The 16,188-nt window shown below is 46.5% G+C and overlaps 5 protein-coding genes across 5 annotated transcripts; 4 read left to right on the forward strand and 1 right to left on the reverse strand.

Annotated features, from left to right (window-relative positions):
- Window positions 1-1,294: 1,294 nt before the first annotated feature.
- On the reverse strand, window positions 1,295-3,253 carry LY89DRAFT_702279 (PLP-dependent transferase; the record flags this gene model as incomplete). The annotated part of the gene is made up of 3 exons (XM_018217245.1): window positions 1,295-1,599; window positions 1,750-3,147; window positions 3,196-3,253. The coding sequence occupies 3 exons, from the start codon at window positions 3,251-3,253 to the stop codon at window positions 1,295-1,297; spliced, it is 1,761 nt and encodes a 586-aa protein (XP_018062240.1).
- A 3,120-nt stretch (window positions 3,254-6,373) lies between these two features.
- On the forward strand, window positions 6,374-8,418 carry LY89DRAFT_660156 (beta-lactamase/transpeptidase-like protein; the record flags this gene model as incomplete). Its single annotated transcript, XM_018212542.1, has 2 exons — window positions 6,374-7,519; window positions 7,820-8,418. Exons 1-2 carry the CDS (start codon window positions 6,796-6,798, stop codon window positions 8,416-8,418), a joined length of 1,323 nt encoding a protein of 440 aa, XP_018062241.1. The 5' UTR covers window positions 6,374-6,795.
- Window positions 8,419-9,408: 990 nt separating this feature from the next.
- On the forward strand, window positions 9,409-11,115 carry LY89DRAFT_789535 (uncharacterized protein). The gene is made up of 4 exons (XM_018223266.1): window positions 9,409-9,537; window positions 9,590-10,014; window positions 10,062-10,518; window positions 10,571-11,115. Exons 2-4 carry the CDS (start codon window positions 9,792-9,794, stop codon window positions 10,953-10,955), a joined length of 1,065 nt encoding a protein of 354 aa, XP_018062242.1. The 5' UTR covers window positions 9,409-9,537; window positions 9,590-9,791; the 3' UTR covers window positions 10,956-11,115.
- Window positions 11,116-11,554: 439 nt separating this feature from the next.
- LY89DRAFT_630950 (benzoate 4-monooxygenase cytochrome P450) lies at window positions 11,555-13,604 on the forward strand. Its single transcript, XM_018211256.1, has 4 exons — window positions 11,555-11,707; window positions 11,755-11,905; window positions 11,951-12,405; window positions 12,461-13,604. The coding sequence occupies exons 1-4, from the start codon at window positions 11,636-11,638 to the stop codon at window positions 13,400-13,402; spliced, it is 1,620 nt and encodes a 539-aa protein (XP_018062243.1). The 5' UTR covers window positions 11,555-11,635; the 3' UTR covers window positions 13,403-13,604.
- A 517-nt stretch (window positions 13,605-14,121) lies between these two features.
- LY89DRAFT_789537 (MFS general substrate transporter) lies at window positions 14,122-16,121 on the forward strand (the record flags this gene model as incomplete). Its single annotated transcript, XM_018223267.1, has 7 exons — window positions 14,122-14,297; window positions 14,347-14,480; window positions 14,541-14,664; window positions 14,717-14,923; window positions 14,976-15,338; window positions 15,395-15,762; window positions 15,811-16,121. The coding sequence occupies exons 1-7, from the start codon at window positions 14,164-14,166 to the stop codon at window positions 16,119-16,121; spliced, it is 1,641 nt and encodes a 546-aa protein (XP_018062244.1). The 5' UTR covers window positions 14,122-14,163.
- Window positions 16,122-16,188: the final 67 nt, after the last annotated feature.

Raw genomic sequence — 16,188 nt, forward strand, 5'->3', positions numbered from 1 at the left:
CTCGAAATCATACCACAGTCGTAGAGGTTGATGTGCATTCGCAACAGGGACATTGTAAGCACGGATCTAATCTTGAAATTCACTGTGCAAACCCCTATTACTTCAATTGAAGCGAGGACTAGGAATTGGCTAGCATGCCCTTTTGCGTAGGGGTATGGTGGCGCATGAAATTAGCTTGCTCGTGCTGAATTCTTCGAATCCCCCATTCGAGATCACAATGGAGCAGCGCCGTCAGAGTCAATACTGCAACAAAATTTGTCCTTTTGGATACATCTTCTAAGATTAAGTCTTCTCTATTCCGTCGTGTCAAGTGTCAATTTGAGGTCAAAAACATTAAAGAAATGCGCTGGAGAAAAATACTTTGAGGATTCTGAAATAAAAAGCAGTGGCATTAAAAGCTTACTAGTCGGCCTCGCAGCATCATTTTGGAGCATATACTTGATTACCCCGACTCGGAAGTGCAGCGCGGGGAACCAAACCGGCATTCGAAACAGGTTCCGGGCTTTGCATGAGACCAGTCGTCACTACGTATTTTTTCATTACTGATCATACTAACTCCGACATGGTAATGACCAATCATCACGACCAATCACGAGAAGCTTGGCCTCAAACTCACCTCTCGTCAAATCTTTTGCCAAGACTTACATCTTTCAAAATAGGCAGTGAGATATGTCCAAAAGTTGACTAGTCGCATGCTTAATCAGCTGAAGATAGAAGTATCTCACTGTTTCAAAGGATCCAGATCACTAGAATTCTCAATTCGAATGCAGTGACTCACGCTGATGCACATTTGTGCTGAGAAATCATGTCCACAGAGTGCAAAGGTACGTCAAAAGGACTAATTCCTTCTTCTCAACACTTCGTCTCTATTCCTACTTGCTCACTTCTCACTAGCCGCCAACCAGGAAGCCTGCACTTGCGGCTTAGAAAACCTCAAAACATTCCCCACCATACCGCTGTCTCCGTTCAACTTCAACATAATACAACGCTCAATATAACACAGCTAGAATGCTCCTTGCCACAAAATTACTGTTCAATGCCGCAAATATAGCCTCGTAACTGAAGATCACATTTCATGCGGCGCACGCGAAACTCTCAAAGGACTCAAGCAGTGTGTCAATGGGTAGAAAGCAGTAGAAACAGGATTAAATTCAACCCAGACCCGATTGAAACACAAACAAAATTCTGAACTGAAAACCCCACCGTCTCGGGAATCAACTCCTCGAGCAACAAATGCAGCAAAGATGCCTTCCAATCAGTTAACAAAACTCAAAGACTCCTCTCATAATTACAATTAAGCACCGACGCTGACAGAACTATGCTTCCTCGTCTTACTCTTCCATAAATTCTTCAATCCCTTCTTCTCAGTCTCAACCTCGAAGACCTCCGGCTCGACCGTCTGCTGGAAACTCAATATCGACTCGAAATCCGCTCTGATAGCCTCTGTCTGTTGCGCTGTAGGGATGGGGATAGGTGCTCTTCTCGAAGGAGCCGTTGGACGGTACGATTCGTAGTTCGTAGCGGTTGTGTCGACAGAAGGCGTCCTTGTAGCGGGCCGGGAGTCGCTGACATAACTTGGAGGAAAGCTTCTGTTTCGGTCTGCAGGTTCCATGGTAAGTGTGTTGTGGGTGTAAGCTTGTGTTGAGCCAAATGTATCTCTTTGAGTTCGAGATCGGGATGAGCGCTCTTCCTTCGGTTGAAGCAATAGATGGTGACTTCCATGTTGTTGCACTTGTGTATTAGTGGCACCATAAGTCCCAAGAGCTCCACTCATGAACTCTTCTTTCAAGAAGTCAATGAATCTATCCACATTTGCCATCGTGGTCATGGCTCCCAATGACACACGGACCACTCCAGTTGGTCTGTTGCCAAGAACCTCTGAGCAAGTTGTTGCTGCGGAGCTGCAGCGATGACCGTCTTCCCATAATTTTTTGATATGAATTGGATCGTAACCCAGATATGTTGCGATCCCACCTGGATTGCAAAGAGTTCCTGCTCGGACAAAGATCTTCTTCTCGTTTGCCAGTGATTCGACGACACTGGTGTATGGGATATAGGCCCCCTGTGGAGTACGGACATTGAATGCGACCGTCGCGCCTTGAAGTGATGGGTTGCCATAAAGGAACTCGGGATTGTCGTTGTAAATCTTGACAACCGGTACGCCAGTCGAATACACAAGACTCGACATGGCGTCGTAGAGTTTCTTCCCAAGAAATGTTGCGTGCTTGGATATCCTCTTCATTGGTTCCGGTCCGTAAAGGCGGTCGTGCGTATCGATTTCTGCGTTGAGAGCGATGATTGAGTGAAACGGTAAGGTCCCATCCTCCAGACTAGAATGTAGAGTTTTTCTTCCCTCGTACCAAGGTTTGTTCCCCATGACCACTACGACCTCTACAGTACCACCACCGAAATAATTCCGTCCCCAACGAAGAATATTGCCCGATGACTTGCGAACGATTAGACCACCGAGGTCAGGATATCCGAAGATTTTGTAAAAGGATAGAGCGGTAAAGTCAGGGGCTGAGTCCGGATCCGCAAAAACATTGTTCAAAGGAGCTGTAGTAGCCAGTGCCGCAGCATCGAACAGTGTGAACGTATCTTGATGAGCATCATGTGTCGATCGTCTTAACCTCCCAGGCCAGCTGAGTGGAAGTCTTCGACCAGTCATATTCGATTGTCCAGGATAAGCAAAGAGACCTAGTCTGTTTCTTCGAGCTTGCTTCCCTCGTCCATCAACCCACTCTTCAACCTCTGCATCAGAGGGAAAGCAATGGAAATTGTTGTCCGTTGTTTCCCTCACACCTATGACGCTGTTGTGACAGTCAACGTGGTAGAAATATCGAAAAGCTCCATCCGATGATGCGTCATCTGCTTTGGCAGCATTGCCTATGTCTTTGAATGATTCCATGACTAGTTTGATAGCGGCTGTAGCGTTCGCAACGAAGATCAGATCAAAGTGTTCTGGATCGGCGCCGAAGAACCGAAGTGTTTTCTCTCTTGTTTCGTCAACGAGCTGTCCTGATAGCATTGCGGGGTCCGAAGCTGAATGGGGATTGCCGTATAGGTTGGATATAAGATCTGCAGAAACTGTTTCGATGAGAGACTTGGCGTAAATAGTTGCTCCTCCATGGTCAAGATATGTTTTTCCTATGATCGTCAACACTCATAATGATTGCGTGATTTCGAGATCCTGACCTTCAAGCATGGGGTATTCAGTGGCTTGAAATTCGTCTACATCGGAGTTGTATGCCATGGCAGATGAACTTGTGGCACAATTGTTGTACATGGCGTTATGAAAGTTACACAGAAATGAAAAAAATGCAGTGTTGCTTAGTCTGCAGGTATCTAATAAGCACGATAATGAAAGAGATAGTGAAGAAGGTAACACAGAAGGCGACCAACGAAGGGTTTTAAAGCAGAGTCAACTCGATACAGAAGGTGCCTGAAGTCCAATTGTAGAAACATATTCCCGATGCAATCGCGGTCATGCCGGGTTGAGAATAGAGGGTCCCGAATCGTAAGGCTGAGCAGGACCCACCTAGGTCTGCTGGAGATGGAGGGATAATCAGACTAGAAACTTCAGCCCAGCATCACCACAAGAAGAGACTTTCCAGAACCTTGATGAAGGTATGGTATCACTAGGCTACAGGGCGTGGTTCTCAACCACGCTTGAAAAAGGTACGCCTCGTCAGAGTATCTTCAGCTTGATGAGATAAATGTGGCATCTGTGGATAGGCATGTTGACATCTACACTTGTTAATGTACGCTGCGCCACAGATATACCACAAAAGGGTGTTTTTAGATGTTGAACTGGGAATAGGAAGCAGTGGTTGGAAGGATGCTGACGGACATGTCCAGGGATTGCGTTCATTGGGCTGATCTGTGCTGTCCCGGAAAGCTGGGGAGAGTGTGCTTCGGGATTCAGTTTTCAACTTCGTCCCATGTTGTAGAGGTTGAGGCTCTGCGGAGGACTCAGACACTGTATCATTGGACTGATATCACGTGTACTCCCCGCTTCATCGGCGACCTCGCCCATCTCGCATAAACTTCAATCTTTCAGCTTGCCACCAGCACAGAGAGGCGTTGTGGCTCATTGATGCAGTCAACCAGAAATGCTTAATCGTTCTTCGACAGCGGTGGAGAAGTCCCGGGGACCTGGATGCTGCAGGGAAATCGATCCTTGGGCTGCAGTCACTTATTAGAGGTGAAAGAAAAAGGTAAAGCATCGATGTGAAGGCAGGGCTAGACCGGCAGCTCATGGCCCGAAGTATCAGTGACATTCCACTTCGTAAAGATCATGATTCATGGCGGTGCTGGCGGTTCTTTTGAAAGATATCGGATACTCCGAGGACTGTCCAGGAAGTCTGCACCGTCTCAGACCTTCGACGAAAGTGATATGGATTTTGTTTTCCTGCTGGCGGAAGTCACCAGTATCTGAAATATAGCAGGGGAGAATGTAGGCGCATCAACCAGCTTGGCTCTTCTTGACATTCTTCAATGCTGATCTATTCCACGTGAGTGAGGTTCGAGCTTATACTTACATGAAACTCGCAAAGCTCTTGCATCTGATGTGGGAAAGACAGAGATGTGGGGTTGCATTGTGTGCAATGTGTTCTGACAACGAGAGTGAAGATCAGGTCTACCATCTCATCATCTCTTGAGGTCTCTCATACCGGGAGTGAAAAGACCCGTCTTTGATGCGGGATACTCACGATTCCGTGGCATGATGTACCTGCATTCAGCTCCATAAATGTCTACAAGTGGTGGACATTAACGGCTGGTCATCCACAGCGGTGAAATTGAAAGCCTCATATCTGCAAGGGCGGCAAAGTCGACCATTCAATTAGAGGACGGGATGAGAGCGGTTGCCACGCTACTGCGTCAACGAGAAGTCTCAGCATGTGGTCATCTCGGCGCTTCGTGGTTATTTTCCCTCTGCTGAACATGACTTTCGTATACTTCAGCGGCGAACTTTCAGCCTTCTAGACGGCTCTCGTCTGGAGATACGAAACATTCGACACTTGGTTGCCAAGAGTATCAAGGATATGGATAGATGCGTGTGGCTGACGGTTTCGAATGGGATGATGTTCGATGGTTGAACGACAGCAAATCGATGCCTAAGTGCTGAGACCTGAGGCCAGTTCGAGGGCTTGGTTCGGGACAAAGATTTTCCCAGGGCGAGATGTAAAGGCTTGCGTGACCTCGTCGTACGTTTCAGTACTTTTGTTCGCCTGCCTCTTCTCTCTCGGTCAAAAGACCAACTCCAAGTCCTGTCCAAGTCTCAGTACTAGGCCTTCTTCAATACAAAACGGAGACGTCGAACATCTCCAAATGGTTCCTTTGTTTCCATTTTGTGTCCTTCTGTGGGCGACTTTTCCCAGTATGCCGTGCCATTCGAGTAGCTCTCTCAGTTCGCAATTCTGGGTTTCGCGGTCCCAAGATTTTCGGTCGCTGGAATCAGATCGTATTCCTCCCGTTTGGTGTTCACGTCTGCTGGAACTTTTGCCTGCCTGCCACGTCGATCTAGCAGAGAGACAGATCAATTATGGAGAGCCTTGTCTGCGGAGAATAGGGTACACCTCTTCATCCCTTGACAACAAAACATTCTGTAGCTCGACCAGCGGCTTCAAGTGTGCTCGAATAGACGTCGTGAGAACACCGACCGCTCTTCCAGTACATCAACCAGATCTATTCTCTGCCAAACCTTGTACTTGAGTTACGTCGAGATGTGATGAAATCTGTGGATGGGAACATCTACAGGAGAGCAGGAATGAGTCGAGCACCTGGTCGAAAGCTACTTCTCGAAATCGGCAGCATCGCTAGCATTGATTAAGTTGGTCCGACATCGTTGGTAGTTCATCAGAAGCTCCGAACCTTCTCTGGAGGGCTGAAAAGCTGATGAGGCGGGTGGGAATTCCCCGGTGCATCTCCGACTCCAAGTAGGCGTAGGCATAAGCATAGGACAAGTGCGTAGCATGTAAGAGTCTTGGAGTTCGAAGTACAACGAACGATGAGGGTCGCAATACTTCTTCATCTCTCAACGCCCACATCGCGATGTCGTGGCATAGAACCAGCTCCGATTTCCATATGATCGAATGCGGGGTTTGACACTCAAGGCTGAGATGGCATTCGTACAGAGCCCACAATGAATTTGGAGCCTGATCAGACCGGTTGATTCGCAGGATGATGTATCAAAGAAAGAACAATAAGATGTCTGGTAGCTTGGAAGCAGCATCGAAGTCGACACAGTCGTGAAGACGTGGTCGGGATCCCGATATCACGCTAAGGTTAGTTCCAACCTTAAATCCGGGCCGGGTCTTGGCAGTCTCGAGCCGTGTTCTCACATTTCAAGAATAACAAGTTCCATGAGTACCTAGGTAAGCATGACTTTATATTATCCTACTTACCTAGGTAGGTAATCATAGAATATTTCTCAATCTATTTCCATGCGATTATGAAAAACAAAGCGACTATGGTAAGGCACCCCGAATCAATTCGTTAATAACATCAGGCCATGGTCATATATCAGACCCGAGCAAATGGGCCCCATCATGGGACGTAGAAACGCATGGGATTGTCACAAGATTTTACGGTATTACATTTTTCCGACGTCTCATTTCACGTTGGAGCTGCGCCTTCTGTATACATATTCCCAACGCCCGCCTTTCATGGTATTTCTGTGACCAACAAACAATCGAGAGAGTACAAATCCTTTCACGTCGACGCCGTCTCTTCATATCGAAGTGCATTCAATACAATTACGCAGCACAGCAATAATCTACCTTGATATCTCTCATGGAGATATCTACGCGTTTGAATCGATTGCAGCCTCTTCTGGAAGAGCTGTTCGACCTCAGTTCCTCGCCTGGAATCTCCATAGGCGTCCTCCACGAAGACGTTCCCGCTTGGACAATTCACCTTGGACGTCGTAGAATTTCAGAACCAACGCCTCCCGACAACGATACTCTATACAATGTCGCTTCAATCACAAAACTAATGACGGCCGGCGTCGTCGCTAACCTCGTTGCCAAAGGTCTGCTTGACTGGGACACTCCTATCCGCGAATATCTCTCGGAATTTGGGGAGAGAAGGGATGAAGTTGGACAAAATGCGACTATTACGGATCTTTTGTCTAATCGAACTGGTCTCTCAGCACAAAACACTTTCTGGGGAGTCATGAAGGAAGATATATTCCCGGGCGCAGAGCAAATCCCACGTATGGCATGTCATATCCCCGCCATAGGAAAATTCAGAGAAAGCTTCATTTACTCGAGCTGGGGTTACGGCCTCGTAACTTCCGCAATCGAGCGGGTGACTGGCAAGCCATTCAGTGCCTGCGTGGAAGAGTACATCTTTCGACCTCTCGGTATGGTTCGCAGCACGACGAACCTTCCACAAAGTGATAAAGTCGTCTTCAAACACTGGGTGGGCATTGATGGTATAGCTCATGAATTCCCGTGGTCAACTTATCGTGGTTGGTCTGACGAAACCGGATTCGGAGGTGCTGTTGGAGCACGCAGTTGCATCGAGGAACTTCTCACCATGTATCAGTCTCTCTTGTCTGCATATAATCACCAGACCGAGAGCAACGTCGACTCTACTCCCGGATCGCCATTCAAGTACGCCCGTCGTCTCCTCTCTCCACATATTGGTGTGGGAAATTCTACACCAGAGAAGCAAGGCTACTGCCTGGGAACTTACCGAACTCAACTTCCAGGAGACATGTCTTTTGCAAGTTACAACTCCATTCTTCTACAGCGAAAGAATTCCCGACAGTTTGGAGAGAATCATCCCGGTCGTGTCATCTTCCACCAGGCAGCGACATTCACAGGCTACAATGGATCGATGATCTTAGATCCGCAATCGCAGACTGCTATCGTTGTACTGGTCAATTCTCTACCACTTTTTGACATTACAGATGTTGCTGGACAGCTGATTCTGGGTGCTATCCTCGAAGAGACCAATCCACCAGACTACACTAGTCTCTCGAAATCAGTCCGACATGTTAACACTCTCCTCTATGACGCGTACACCGCAGGTTTGGAGAAGAAAAAGACAGAAGTCCCCACACAGTTCCCTCTCAAACATTATGAAGGAGAATACTTCGACAAAGCTAGGATCATTTGCTATTCTGTCTGTGTTTACGGGGATCGTCAACTGCAAGTAAGAGTGAAAGGGAGCTCTTTGACTTGCTATATCTTAGAGTCTTGGGGCGGAGAATTATTCTGTCTGAGGCCGGATCGAGAAGGAGAGCTTTCGCAGAGCATGTGGCCGTTCACTTCGCTCAAATCACGCATGTTCATGTTCAACTGCAGCCCAGAAGAAGTTCTCAGCTTCACCTGGCACCATGATATCACCCCTGGCAGTAAGCCAGAAACTTTCACGAAAGACTCGCAGAAGTCGATCGCGAGGCTGTAGGGTGTGCCTTTTGATCGCATGGTCAAAATACAAGGCTAAGCACGACTGCTTGATTGGGTTTCTACATTTAGATAGCAATGAAAGTCGCGGTATGGTTTTCTCGCATGCGGCACGAAATTTGCGATCTGCAATGTTCCACTTCTAGACCTTGGTCTTGAAGTCCTTGGATTGGGGCTGGTGCAGATCTTACGCAGTACAGCCGAATCATGATTGCAGCGTTTTGAGGTAGGCACGTTATCGGTGTGCTGCGGCTCAGCTTGGCAGGTTGCGTTGTTATGATTGCCATTATGCATTCCGGGTATCACCAATAATATGCAATCCCAACGTGAGGTAATAACAACATGCAGCTTGCTCCAACATTTTCCAACTACCGAGTCACACAAGATGCGGAATTATGGCACAGCAAGTTTGAGGCTAAATAGATTCATCCCTCCATTGGATCTACTACGCTCGGATTCTGTGACACCTTCCAAGCAAGTTTAGACATATACGAGATTTTTGCGAGTGGCGCAACTTGGAATGGTAGGAAACCCTGCAGCTAAGGAATCACAGGAGGCCGTTCCGTGCCCCTTCCCAACGTTCTGCATCAAACAAGGACACCGAAATATTTGCCCCATCTATGCAAGGTTATCCCAGTCACTCGGGCCGGACCGTTCGCAATGATTAGCAGTTGATTTTGTAAACGTGCAGGGTATTCGTATGCGCATTTTTACTGAAGTGGGTTCAATGCGATTTGACGCTCGTGGTTGTAAGAAATGAGGGAAATTGAGCAGGTGTTGGAAAGTCATAGAGTGTCAGTTGCAGATCAAAGTCCTGTGATTACAACCAGCTTTTCCCTCGCAGAATAGGAGAAAGAAAATATTATCAATTTGCTGAGTGGCATAGATCTTTTGTAAAGTGATAGCATTATTGACAGAGTTGTATATATATATATATATATATATATATATATGCAATTGCTGTCGGGCTTTTGCCTTTCAAAGTGGAAAAGTACTTTAGTACATAGTAGAGGTGCAACTTGTTGGCTGCTTGATAGAGCCACAAATCGTGCATCTCAGCTGCAGGGACGATATGAGGGGGACCTTGTAGGTCTCGGATCAAATAGTCCGAACAAGGGTGGTAATGCTTGCTTCTCCTAACGCTGTCAGTGGTGATTATTAACGAATCGAAGGCGGTACTCGTATCTGAAGTAAGATGCATCCAGTCAGCGCTACTTTATTACGTGTCGCTACTATTTTCCCCACAAGGTCTTCTCTCTGGCTTGATCCACCTTTCTCTGTTCTCCACAATTCTTCGCGCTTATACAGACTTTCAACATTCTTCCGCCTATACAGATTTCCAACGAGGTCGACAAGAAGTGTATCTCGGCGCAAATGGCTTCGCAGGCCGACTACTTTGCGGAGGTCAATCCCACGAGCCGGGAGATGTACCATACCGCCATGGCATTCATTGTCATTGATACCCTCGTTTTTGGACTTTTTCTTGCTTCTATGTATCGTCAACGCAAGCGCCAGCGTAACAAGAATGAAATCGGCATCTACTTTTTGATGAGTGTGGCTTACATATCTGTATTGGGCAACGCACTTGTTGGAGTTTGTAAGCAATATAATGTCAATCGTCGGATCTTTTGCTGATGTTGATAGTACTTGTGAAGATTGGTGGAGTCGGTCGCCATGTCGCCTTCTGGGAATCAACTGACCCAGACACGTTCACGAAGTTCTTGCAATTGCAAACAGGAATCGAGATTATCTACATGGCATCCATTACAGCTCCCAAGATTGCAATTCTCACACTCTACCTTAAGATCTTCACTGATCGCCTTGCTCGACAACTTACGTGGATAATGGGCGTCATTTTGGTAATGTTCCTTCTGTCTGGTTTGGTTCTAGCCCTCGCCCTTTGCAAACCATACGAATACAAATGGAACAAAACAATCCATGGGAAATGTGGCGACATTATGGCAGGTTATCGCTGGATCAGCATTCCCAGCATCATCACCGATTTCTTCATTCTCATAATTCCTATTCCTACTATCTGGAAGCTCCGCGTGGACACATACAAGAAAGTTGGTGTCTTGATCACATTCCTCACGGGAAGTCTGTAAGTTGTGTCTGTTAATTCGGTGGTTCTCAGTGCTAATAAACTCTTGTAGAGGATTCATCACAGCCATTGTCCGATGCCTCACATTCTACACTTCGAATCTGTTCTCAGACCCAACGTGGCTGGCCGGGAAAACTATGACTTGGACTATTATCGAATCGAGTGCATATTTTATCTGTGCCTGTCTTCCTCGCCTCCGGCCTCTGTTGCAGTTATTTTTGGAGAAGACGGGTGTTATTTCTGTGGTGGCAAATACTTGGGGTACTTTCACGAATAAAAGCAAAGGCACCCATGATGGCTCGGCTCATGATATGAGCAATGAAAACCGTGGTTCGAGACCCGGTGATAACAAGGTTGGGTTTGTAGAGATGGATGAGCTGGGACTCGTTTCTTCTAACGAACGGACTCAATGCTCTGGTGAGGATGAATTCAACTAATCAATGGATATGTCAGGTTGACGAGTTTACTAATTGATATCAATCACACTATGCCATTGTCGAGTATTATAAGCGAGGATTTTCTCTAGCATAGATTTTATTTGCGCGTGAGAGACTCCAATTCTCTGTCTTGAAATATACAAGCCCATTGACATGCGTGACAATGTTGCGACTCTTGACTCCTGTATCCTACATTTTATCTCTATCTTCATACCCAAGTTATGCAAGGTCTATGTGTAGAGATACATTCGACATGCTAATAGGCGTGAAATTAACAGCCTTGCGAGAATTGCATCAATCCTGGCTGCGCACTCTTTTGACACATTCCTCCTCATGATCGCCGGCAAGATCCTTCGGTCCAATAAACTCTACATTTTGGCGCAAGTATGGGTGCATGACTGGGGCGCCATTACGATCCCTGGCTTCTGAATGGCTTGCAATTCATTGTTGGATGGTTCGCCATTTTGCCATTAATGAACCCCTAGCAACCAACATGCATGTCCGAATCGAGCGTGCTGTGCATATTCGGCGTAATGTAACCACACTAACATGCATCCCGAAATGCTGTGATTTTCGAAGTCCTTTGGCTGCAAAAGCTTCTTGATTACGACACCAGTGCGAGTCCCAATTTCCACACTCTCAACGGACTCGCTTTCCAAGCTTTATGAACGGCATTCATTATGTCTATCGATTTCGTCAGCTGGACTTTGAAAAGCTGGATTGTGGTTGCCACTGCGTTGGTACTCACCATTGTAAGAATATTTGGTCAACTTGGAGCTGTGAATACTAACACGAGAAGACCATCTCACAGATTATTTACAATGCTTTCTTCCATCCTCTGTCCAAGGTGCCAGGACCATTTTTATGCAGAATATCTGGGATACCTTCGTGGTACTATGCAACTCGCGGCGATCGACATATTTGGTTATGGCAGCTATTTCAAATATATGGTAAGATGCTAGAGATTATGTAGGACTATTGGCTGATAATTCTAGGACCGAAAATACGCGTTACCCCCAACACAATCCTCTTCCGCGATCCCGCAGCATATCGTGATATCTATACACAAAAGGCTAATGTACAGAAGGCCGCATTCTACGAGGCATGGCAGAAGGACAAGGATGACATCAACACGTTCAATACAAGGAATAAGCAGGCCCATTCACGTCGCCGCAAGATGCTTAATCAATCATTCACCGAACAGTCTCTTCGGGCATCACAACCGTTTTTGATCAAGCATGTCGATCGCTGGAACGAGTTACTGGTTGCTGAGACCGGCGATGACCAATGGTCGAAACCCATGAACTTCGCTGATGTGTCGGACACGCTGGTCTTTGACATCATGGGAGATCTTTGCTTTGGGACCTCATTTGATATCAAAGAACGTGAAGAAAATCCGTTCAAGACGATGCCACATGTGGTTGTCCAATATATGCAGTTCTTCTACCCGGTAAGGCCCTGAATAGCCTGATACATCTGTCCTGTACTGATGTGAAAGATTCCAGTTGACACGATCACCTATGCTTAATCTGATCGTTTGGCTGAAGCCCCGTGGTCTAGACGCTCTTTTTAAATCGATCACTCCTCCAAACATAAAGAGCTACATCAGCTTTGTGGAAGATTGTGTGACAAAACGACTCGAATTGTATCAAGCACAAAAAGAGAAAACCGTGAGTGAGCAACGACAAGACATGTTTTGGTTTTTGTGTGATGCCAAGGACGATGCTGGTGATCCGGCATATAGTGAGGGCGAACTCCGTGCGGAAGCCAACATGCTCATTGTTGGCGGTACAGACACGACATCTGTTACTTTGGCCGCCGTCATGTTCTATCTCACACGCGACGCCCTCCGACTTCAAAAGCTCGTTGACGAGATTCAATCCACATTTTCCACCCCCGAACACATTGCTCATGGACCGCAGCTAACCTCATGCATATACCTCCGGGCTTGCATTGACGAGGCTATGCGCTTGAGCCCAAGTGGACCAAGCGAGTTACCACGAGAGATTCTCAAAGGTGGGGCAATAATCAATGGGGAGTTCTATCCTCAAGGCACAGTCGTGGGCTCTTCTGGCTGGGCAACAGGACACAACGATGAATTTTACGGTGACTCGGAGGTCTTCAGACCAGAGCGGTGGATTCCTGATGAGAGCACAGGTGTGACTGAGGAAGAGGTCAATGTTCTTCGTGCTAATTTTCACCCATTTGCTCAAGGTCCTGGATCTTGCCCTGGCAAGAACATTGCGATTCTGGAACTTTCTATAGCAATTGCTCGGACTCTACACAGACTAGAAGTGAGAAAGCCACTTGAAGGTGACAACAGTCTTGGGCAGGGCATCCCAACTAACGGGTGGGGCATGCGCAACAAAAATATCTTCCAGCTGCAAGACGCATATATTTCGGTGCGCAACGGACCAATGGTCCAATTTAAGAAGAGGCCCGTCTAGATTTAAGTGCTCGCATTTTTCTAGATAATGATGACTAGATAAACAGGGAATGGAAAAGTCTGTCAATATGATAGCCTTTGATGGATACCGCGTTGATGAAATTATTTGCGTACATACAATCTTAATCTGTATAACCGCACTGTAGTCAAGCTAAAGACGATCTCCTGCTGTATATAAATCTGAATTCGGATATCTATGCTCGTATATCGACCAATAAATTTTCGTGTAAGTGACGCAGCAGGGCAGTGCTGCTTCGAAGGGGCAATAGTTGGAGCAACGTCGGAGGGTTTTTCTTGTCATTACATGCCGTTACATGCAGGTGGCCATCGCCGCACTGAAGCATGTCCACTTCACTGACTGCAGTCTTCAGCATGTCCCCAGCCATCTGTGGACACCGAGCTCTCGGATCCAAATAACCTAGGCGAAGATCCTAGGCAGTGCATATTGACCGGTAAGCAGAATACAACCATTTCATGTTGGACCCAACTTCAGCCACAACTATAGGCTAGCCTGTCTTTAACTAGTTCCATGTCTAAAGACGTCTGTGGGGATGAACTGCCGGCACCCTTGGCTCACGGACCTGCGAGTTGGACAAGACGTTCTCTCTGGGGTGTAGTCTCGTTATTTTTGGAGTCCAACTTGCCGTCTATTCCCCACATTCGCATTTGAGTACCAAGTTTCATAGACTTTGATCCAAAAATATTGAATCGATCACATTTATACTGTACAATCCTCTTCCAGATCCACCGCTGATCGTAATCATGACGTCCATTGAACAGAGCTTGTCTCTAGAAGGAGAGGATCGAAAGGCCTCTGTTGAGAAATTCACAGTTGATGAAGTTTCCCTGCCCTCAGAATGGATCCAAGGCTGGCGATTAGCAGCTATTGCAGTAGGGTATGCACCCGTGCTCAATGTGCTTGTATAAAATGTTAAAATGATCAAGAACATGCATCGCTATTGGTATGAGCCAAGCGGACTCGACTATTGCAAGCACAGCAATTCTGGTCATCACAAATGATCTTGGTGGATTCGACATGAGTTCGTGGGTTTTCACTGCATATTTGATCACGTATAGTGGTATGTTAATAGAGCCAGTGTGTATCTTATGGAAATCAACTAATGAACTCCAACATTCAGGTTTTCCAATAATAATTGCTCGTGTCTCCGACATTTTTGGGAGGAAGCAAGTTTTTCTCACTTGCTTGCTAATGTTCACGATATTCTCCGGTGCATGTGGTGCTTCTCAAACTCTACTTCAGCTGTATGCATTTCAATCTGTCCTCCGTACATATGATCTGACGAATTGCTTTCAGGATCATGTTCCGGTGGGTTCAAGGAATTGGCGCAAGTGGCGTACTGTCGATTGGTACTATGTACGGTTTTGAGCTCTTGCCAATGGACAAATGGCCTGCATATTCAGCATTGTTATCTCTCTCTGTGGCAATCTCCTTATCCATAGCACCTGTAATCGGAGCAGCCCTGACTCAGTTAGGACAATGGAGATGGGTCTTCCTAATTAAGTGAGTTTAAGTGTGACTACGACGAATTTGTAATTGACTAACTTTCACTTAGTGTTCCAGTTGGAATTACAGGATCTCTGCTGCTCATATTAGGAATGCCTAAAAAATTACCACGCGAGCCTTCATACGTCTTCCACAACAATCGATGGTTTCAGAAGTTACGAAAGCTTGATCTTCCAGGAGTACTGGCACTTGTTGGTGCTTCAGTACTGCTGACAGCCGCCTTGCAGCAAGCAGCTAGAGGAGGCTCATTTTCCACTCCTACTGTGGCGTCATTGCTGGCTTTGGCACCCATATTCATTCTAGTATTTCTTTTTTGGCAGTGGTTTTCGACCAAAACGCAAGGTCGATTTGTTGCAGAGCCGATACTTGCCTGGGATTTGCTATCAAACAGAGTATTTCTCGGGGTGCTCATGTGAGTGCGGATACCTCAAGTTGGTAGGCTATGATCATTGCTAACCCTAATCATAGTAATGCCTTCTTTTCTGGAGCCATAATTACTACCTCTATAGTGGAGATCCCGCAACGATTTGTTATAGTCAACAGTCTTTCCACAATAGAGGGGGGTGTGAGACTTATTCCATTCGCTGCTGTGATGGCTTTCACGTCCACGATTATGTCGCTCGTCCTGACTAAATTGAATGTTCCAGTCTTGTATTGGCTCCTTATTGGGGGACTGCTGCAAGTTGGAGGGGTAGCCGGATTTTCCCAGGCATCCACTGAGAGCGCCATCAAAGCTTCTCAATATGGGTTTCAAATATTGGCAGGTGTTGGCGTCGGTATCTTCAACGTTGCGTTGTTACTACTCACTCCTCACGTTGTGGAGAGAAAATTCTTGGGTATGTATGGTATCATTCACCACAGAATGAGAGTTGACAGAACGACAGCTGTCGCAAATGGAGCCATAAATCAATTTCGACTTCTTGGAGGCTCCGTCGGGCTTTCCCTCGTTGTCAGTGTTTCCAACTCACGTCTTAGGAATGATCTCGCCTCGGTCTTGACGCCTTTCCAAGTTACTATGCTTATAAGTCGCACGGAAACAATTTCAGAATTACCAGCGGCCACACAGACTGTTGTCCGGAAGATTTTTGGTGAGAGTTATAACCTTCAGATGCTGATCTTGATCGGGATTGCGGCTGCCAACATCCCAGCAACCTTGTTGCAGTGGCAAAAGATCCCGATAGTGTTCAAGAGATGATTTCCCCGCCAGGGATGATACTGAGTGTCATACAGTCGAAGCGAAACAACTTTATGGTCGAAGTAGC

The sequence above is a fragment of the Mollisia scopiformis genome (assembly GCF_001500285.1).
Source record: "Mollisia scopiformis unplaced genomic scaffold LY89scaffold_35, whole genome shotgun sequence".
NCBI classification, from domain to species: Eukaryota; Fungi; Ascomycota; class Leotiomycetes; order Helotiales; family Mollisiaceae; genus Mollisia; species Mollisia scopiformis.